The sequence below is a fragment of the Watersipora subatra genome, chromosome 4, assembly GCF_963576615.1.
Source record: "Watersipora subatra chromosome 4, tzWatSuba1.1, whole genome shotgun sequence".
In the NCBI taxonomy this organism is placed as follows: domain Eukaryota; kingdom Metazoa; phylum Bryozoa; class Gymnolaemata; order Cheilostomatida; family Watersiporidae; genus Watersipora; species Watersipora subatra.
The window spans coordinates 27,395,112-27,402,987 of NC_088711.1; the positions used below are offsets into that span (position 1 = coordinate 27,395,112).

The following is a 7,876-nucleotide window of genomic DNA, read 5'->3' on the forward strand; positions in this document are numbered from 1 at the left end:
ATTACTCTAATATATGCTTATTATTTAAAGCAATTCAATACCTACCAGGGATTGCTAAACATATTATGGAAATGTTTACTTTTTCATTTCCATAAACATAAATATTTCCATAATTTTAGGGAAATGGATATGGACATTTTATTTTACAAGTATGGAAATGGTATGAAAATGGAAATAATATGGAAATGAATTATGGAAATGCTATGGAAATGGAAATAATATGGAAATGAATTATGGAAATGGAATTAATATGGAAATGAATTATGGAACTTTTATGGAAATGGAAATAATATGGAAATGGAAATACTATGGAAATGAAGTAGGGAAATGGAATTAATATGGAAATTAATTATGGAAATGGAAATAATATGGAAATGGAAATAATATGGAAATGAATTATGGAAATGGAATTAATATGGAAATGAATTATGGAAATGGAATTAATATGGAAATGAATTATGGAAATGGAAATAATATGGAAATGGAAATAATATGGAAATGAATTATGGAAATGGAATTAATATGGAAATGAATTATGAAAATGGAAATTGTGACATACACGCAATCCCTGATACCTACATGACTTGCCAAGGCACTGAATAGATAGTGAGTGAAAGTGAAGGTAATGCAAGCAGTTACTCATAGATAACATATATAGTCATACTGGGGTTGTATTACATTGGTGTGATGGGAAGCTAATCAACTGCCATCAACTATGAGCTGTACTACCCGGTGTTAATGAGTAATAAAAAAGTATTTGGACAGAAAATTTATTTTTATATAACATTTACTATTCTAACTTTTAAACTTCATATCATGAGAAAATATTTTTAAGCAGTTTAAATGAATTAAGAGGAAAAAGAAAACAACTCTAAAGGTTTGCAAGCTTTTTCAAACTACAACTTTTAAATTTCATATCATGAAAGAAGTGTTTTGTTGAAATAAATTAGGAAAAAAGAAACTGTAAATGTGTTTAAATGTAAAATAATTAGCAAGTAATGGCTAAATATAACCTGTTTAGCTATGATTACAATGAAAAATTATTTAATAAATAAGGTAATAAAAAAGTCTATTTTATTTTTATATAATTATAGTTAGTAGAATTAAGTATAATTTATTTTTATTTAACATATAACAACATTTACCACTTTAACTTTCAAACTACATATTATGAAAAGTGTTTTGTGTAATTGAAATAAATGAAGAGAAGAGAGAAAATAAAAACAACGGTAAATGTTTTCAAGCTTTTTCAAACAACTACCACATTTAAACTTCATATCATGAGAGAAGTTTTTTGTTAAAATGAATTAAGAAGAAAAATGAAACTACAAATGTGTTTAAATGTAAAATAATTAGCAAGTAATGCTAAATATAATCTGTTTAGCTATGATTACATGTAAAATAAAAAACTATTGTAATCATAGCTAATTTTTATTACTTTATTTAATAAATAAAGTAATTTACAACTACTTTTTTATTACTTTATTTAAAGTAATAAGGTAATAAATAAAGTAATAAAAAGTCTATTTTATTTTTAAATAATTTTAATTTAGTATAATTAAGTATAATTTATTTTTATCTAACATATAACAACATTTGCCACTCTAACTTTCAAACTTTTTGCTTGCTTACATCAAGCAAAGATGTCCACTAACTAGTGGACATCTTTGCTTCAAGCTAGTCTATGTATTTGATTGATATGTATTGAAATCTAATATTACATGCAAGGGCTGTTTGTGAACTGAGGTGACAATGAATCACTCTATCACCATACAATGTCAATACTTTCAGTTGATGGCAGTCGATTAGCTTCCCATCACACCAATGTAATACAACCCCAGTATGGCTATCTATCTTATCTATGAGACTATGAATAACCAATGATATACAGCCCCTCATGTGTGGGGCTGTATATCATTGGAGTAACTGATTGCATTAACTCACTTACTTAACACCATCTATTCAGTGCCTTTGCAATGCATGTAGGAATTGAATTGCTTTTAATAATAAGTATATATTAGAGTAATAAACTATAGGGCTTAATCATCATTTCTTTAATATGAGCAATAATTACTGTCTTAACTGGAAATTCATGATCATTCTCATGGCTGACGTTATTGTTCTGTCGATCACTACGATTGACTAGCACAAAAAAGGGGCGTGGCCTAAACGCTCCTTGTTGGCACCGGAAACTATCGTGTTGTTGAAGGCACAGTTATCACTCTAGGGGGAGATAATTCTATGCTATGATGTCACTCAGGGCTATGGTTATGTCAAGGATTTGTTTAGCATGTTTGTATAATTTCGCGTTGTACGAGAATATATTTTCACCTTTTTAAACCATGTAACATAATTTAGGTAAGAAGCATAGTATTTTTTTGGGAAAATACGATGTACGTTTTAAACTAGGGCGCTTTATGTTTGTTATAGTGAGAAACCAATTTTCTGTCAGTACAATTTCTGTCAAGCATCCTACACACCGTTTTTATTTTTTTACAGATTTCATGTTTTGGTTTTAAAGTTTTTTGAAAAAATTGTGTCATAGCCGTAAAAAAAATATAATAAAAATTTTTGCACTTCACAGCTCTCATTGCAATCTCAAAGTAGGTTATTAAGCTTTGTTAACTTAAGAATAAACTTCAATGAAAATTTTAGAAGTTGTTTGGACTCCCACTTTTAATCCCTAAGATTTAGATACTGACAAATTTTACTTTAAAAAACGTATAGCTCATATGTTTAGGCGCTTGGACAGTTATCGCATTTGAACCCAAAAAATATAAATGCAATGCCAATAGTGATGTTTATAGGTTGCCAGTTACAGCATCAAGCATTTTTAAGATAGGCTATATGCTTGAGTTTTTATTATAACAACTTTTAAACGATTTTTGCGTCCTCTTAGCAATAAATATTGTTTGGTCGAACAGCTGTTTATTTAGCGCAAACCTGTAAGTATAATCGAATGCTGTAAATTTGTACTTTAATAGTAATAAGTATTTAGAACACAAACTTTAAAACTTTGTTGATGAGAACTATTCTAGCAAACTTGCTATTGTGGAGTTGGTATGCGTGCATGACAACTTAGACAAGGTTTAAATTTTGCAAAGCACTCAAGCCTTCAGATCAGTAACTAGCATAAGACCATTTAAAGTCAGCTGGTAAGTTTTAAAATATCCAAACTAACCTTAAGCTAGAAGAAAATGCTTACCCAAGTTTGCTAGTCAAGTTTATTACCCGTAAAATGGCAGACTTAAATATACCCAGATTGGATGGTCGGGGATGAAATTTTGTATAGTTGAATAAAGTGAATGAACAAGCACCAATTGTATCAATAATACACATCAGCTCATGTGACAATCTGTAAGAAGCTTCTGCAGCTTCCAATGAATTCATTTTCAGCCAAAAAGAACTGCTGGCTGAAATCAATAGTGGAGAGGCATTGGTCAAACTGAATTCCTCGCATCTGGATTAGCTAATGTGGCTAGATAAGCATAGTGATCAACACACAGCTGACTAGTTTCTTAGCCAGCATGGACCAACATATGTATGCATGACAGCGAGTAGTAGCAATTCAGTTACTGAGTTGGTTAGGTAACACGTTCCTTTGGTGTCTGTCATGTCTAACCCAATTTTCACTGGATGTTTATTCTGGTTTTTGGTAACCAGAGCTGGTCAATGATTAGTTAAAAAAAATATATAAATACAGTCAAACATGGATAACTCGGCCACGGATAGCTCGAAAACATGGTTAATTCGAACGGTTTCTTTGGTCCGTTCCCACGTAATGATAAATTGCTATAGATAACTCGAACTCAACACTGTTAATTCGAACTGTTTTTTTGCCCAACGGCTACCGAAACGGTTGTTATCGCTTTAGAAAATCACTTTATTCAAAGCCATAGAGGTAAACCTCATCTTTTCGTAATTCATAAGCGTTGTTATTACCACCATCGGCAAAATAATTTTGTCAACGACTTTTCTAAAGGTTTGGTCAAATTTGATTTATACTGCTATACGATTAATAGCACGGGCTTGCCTGGTCACGCGCGCAAGGATTTTCGCCACGCACATACAAAACAAAAACAGCATGTTGTTTTGTATGTGCTTGGCGAAAATTATTGAGTGCGTGACCCGGCTAGCCCGTGACGAATAGTTTTCCGACGTTGATTCCGTGTTGAATCAACGTCGGAATGTTGAATGTTTAAAACGTCTTAAAATTGTTTTTATTATACGTATACGTTGTCATAGCTAAAAAAACTATTCATCGTTTGACCTAAACACAGAATACGTGTGTACATTCAGTAAGTATCCATTCAAAAAGCGTGAGTGATATACAATGTACCGTTAAACCTCGTAAAACTTTTAATTGAACTGCCTCGGAGTGTTGCTCTTAACGAATCCCAGGTAAAGTAAGGGATTTTTCTTTGGTAACTTTTTCTTGAAGTTGCATAAACTTCAAGAAAACTCGGCAAAATTGATCGTGGGTAAAACGCTCAAAAGAAAAAGATGTCTTTTCTTTTGAGCATTTCAACAACGATCAATTTTTGCCAATGTCAATCTAAAAAAAACGTCCTGGCAATAACATCACCTCAAACAACAAACCAATCTCAAGTGATAGAAAAATCTCTATACTTTTTGATAAAAACGTTTTAAACTTTACATTAGAAGCATTTAATTTGAAACAAGCCATTTGTGCTTTTGATTTATATTATAGTTTGCATATGTACATGTATCTACTAATAAATAAGTAAATACATGGACTTGTGACAGTGCTCTGATAACTTGAATGCTCTGATAATTCGAACACTTTTGCTCGGTCCCTTGAAGTTCGAGTTATCCATGTTTGACTGTATATGAATACATATGATATATAAAATATCAAGTAAAAAACAAAATATTATTAAAAGTTAGTCTTAATAATTTAAAATAAACTCTCAAAAAATGTCAAATGCAGAAACAATGAATCTATAAGTAACATTCTTAAAATAACAAAAAAATTCGTTTTGCACTGGATTTGAAATCAGGGCCTCTAGATCTGTAAACCAGCGAGCTCATCTAATGCACTAGCATATTTGCCATACTATGGAATAATAGCACACATACTTATGCATTGATTGCAAAAGTACTAGCATACTCCAAAGTCATGATTGCGTTAAAGATCATTACACGTAACGCAATGCAAGCTGGCTTCAAATGAAAGACATGGCTCCTATTACAGTACGTTACTAGTTTTACTGGTTAAGTTACTGAAATTTATCGGGTATTTTATTACTCTTGCAATGCCGGGTGTTCACCTAGTTTATGTATATTTGATTGTTAAAGTAGGTGGCCTTCATTGAAGAGATTACAATTTCCATTGTAATTCCCTCTAACTGAAATCGGCTTCATTTGACATTCATCATTATTAAATGATAAATTACAGTATGGATATCGGAACCTTTTATTTTTGCTTTACAATAACATTTATTTTAAATAAAGTGCTCAATTGATATAGAGTTGTCTCATTTTTTGCCAGAGCAAATAATCTTGAGAGAAACCAACTCATGTAGAAGCAAACTCTGTTTGTAGAAGCTAATTTTACATTCACGAAAAAGTATGCACAGCTAAGGCAATGCATGCCATAAGCAGACCTTTAAAACTAGGAGAACAGAGTGCAAGAAGTTTTGGGCTAAGAATTGTTTTCTCCATATAAAAGTATAACTAGTCAGTCATTGGCAAGCTGTACTAGTGGTCCCCCTATTTTTAATGATCACCTCAGGAGTGTGAAACTACTATAAAGACCCGCAATGAATTAGTTGAATTATTTAGTTAGATGGGCATTTCACTATCATATTTTGTTTGTGTTTGAATTATGATCATCTGGGTACCATGTTGGTTAGACAGTTCACATATAGCTACTAGAAAATTGCTTATTCAAGCATGTGTAAAATGTAAAACTACCAATAGGACTACCTGACCAAACAACTACTCCGCTATACTACACGTATGATGGAATTGGTTCGTAGGTCATCCTTCAAGGATAAAGTTACAGGTTACATCTTGTTTATTAGCAATTGGAATGAGAACACGGTGACAATAGCGGACTTGCCAGCTCTACGCTTTACCATCTATTAAGAAAATGAGATTTTTGCGTCTGTTAGCAGGCAGCAATGGATTGCGAGCTGTCTGTAGATACATGGTAGAGCAGTGGCTTTATTACTGACTAGCATGGGACTGTCTAGCTAATGTTAACAGTACACAAGCATTATGCTCCTAAAATCAGTAACATTTTGGACCCAAAAAGCAGTTGCTATGCACTTGTGAAAAATGTCTTACTGTATTGGTATGGGAACTCTGAATTGATGTTTCTTAGCCCAAAAACACTTGAAATTTTGTGTCAATCAACCAGAACTGACAATAGTAAACTGATGCGGTAGTAATAATGCCAACAAATACTAACAATGCTATGAATTGCTCTTCTATAATATCCTGAATGTTTCAAGGGGTAAACTAAGCTAAATTCATTAGTGATCAAAAAGAACATTACATGCGCAAGACAATTCCCAGGTAGTTTATATATCACTACAGCTTTTATATACCACTCGGCGCATCTGGTTCAATCATTTGAAGCCATTGTATTGTTGCAGATTTAGTATGTACCATGGCTCGATTAATGGAGGTGACATTTCTGGGCACTGGATCTGCTAATCCCACCCCTAACAAGGCTGCATCCAGCATTGTTTTGAGGTAGGGAAATGTCTTTTGTTCAAGTTTACAATATTTTTGATGGACAATAGATCTTGGTAACTGAAGACATGCTACACCGTGCACTCAAATTTACAACCAATACCTCTTATATTATTCTAGGCATCACCTATGTCATGTATGTTGTAGGTATGGTGATGACTTATGGATGTTTGATTGTGGCGAGGGAACCCAAACACAGGTGATGAAGAGTAGCCTGAAGGCAGGAAAAATAACAAAAATATTTATAACTCACCTTCATGGAGACCACTTATATGGCCTTAGTGGCTTGTTGTGTACTATCAGTCAAAGCAATCAGCGAACAGAACCTGTATCTATATACGGACCCCTTGGATTAGCTAAATTCATCAGAGTTTCTCTCGGCCTTTCTCGGTCGGAATTGTGTTTCCGGTTTAAAGTTATAGAATTGCAGCCAACTGATGATATGCTAAAAATCGATGATGCACGACTGTGTAACATAAGCTCGACAGATACTCCAGTGCTACACCCATGTGAGGATGAGGGTCGTATAGTTCATCACACCATGGTTGAAGGGGTGCCTGTGTGGACTTTGCTAGATACCGGCCCTTTGAAAGTGAGAGCAGGCAAATTGGATCATAGGATTCCTTCATTTGCTTTTATAATGCAAGAAGACATGTTGCCGGCCACGCTGTCTGTGGAAAAATTGAGAGAATTTGGCTTCGAACCAGGACCTATTTGTGCTAAACTTAGAGCAGGAGAGTCAATTAAAACGCCAACGGGAGTTTCTGTTACCTTATCTGATGTGCTGGGTTGCACACATCCTGGGAGAAAAGTGGTGATTTGTGGAGACTCGTGCGAGTCCTCCGCTATTGCAAGCATAGCAAAAGATGCTGATATTTACATACACGAGGCAACACTTCAGAACAGCCTACGTGAGACTGCTGTTGAAAGAGGTCATTCTACACCACAGATGGCTGCTCAATTTGCTCTGCAAGCATGTGCCCGATTTCTCTACCTCACCCATTTCAGCCAGCGCTATACAGAGTCCTCAAGAAAAAAGAAAGAATTCACAGTTAAAGATCTCCAAAAAGAAGCTCAACAAGTCTTTGGACCAAACTGTGCTGTAGCTCAGGATATGTTGACTTTTACAGTGAAGCCTCCCAAATGAATAGGC

General features: G+C 33.9%; 1 protein-coding gene across 1 annotated transcript; it reads left to right on the plus strand.

The window, feature by feature from the left end:
• The first annotated feature begins 2,274 nt into the window (after positions 1–2,274).
• On the plus strand, positions 2,275–7,870 carry LOC137393386 (zinc phosphodiesterase ELAC protein 1-like). Its single transcript, XM_068079920.1, has 3 exons — positions 2,275–2,358; positions 6,624–6,723; positions 6,871–7,870. Exons 2-3 carry the CDS (start codon positions 6,638–6,640, stop codon positions 7,868–7,870), a joined length of 1,086 nt encoding a protein of 361 aa, XP_067936021.1. The 5' UTR covers positions 2,275–2,358; positions 6,624–6,637.
• The last annotated feature ends 6 nt before the right edge of the window (positions 7,871–7,876 follow it).

Excerpts from the sequence above, each read along its gene's own strand:
- LOC137393386 (XM_068079920.1), top strand. The coding sequence starts at position 6,638 with ATGGCTCGATTAATGGAGGTGACATTTCTGGGCACTGGATCTGCTAAT. Across the intron at positions 6,724-6,870 it reads GCATCCAGCATTGTTTTGAG|GTATGGTGATGACTTATGGA; the intron begins GTAGGGAAATGT and ends TGTATGTTGTAG.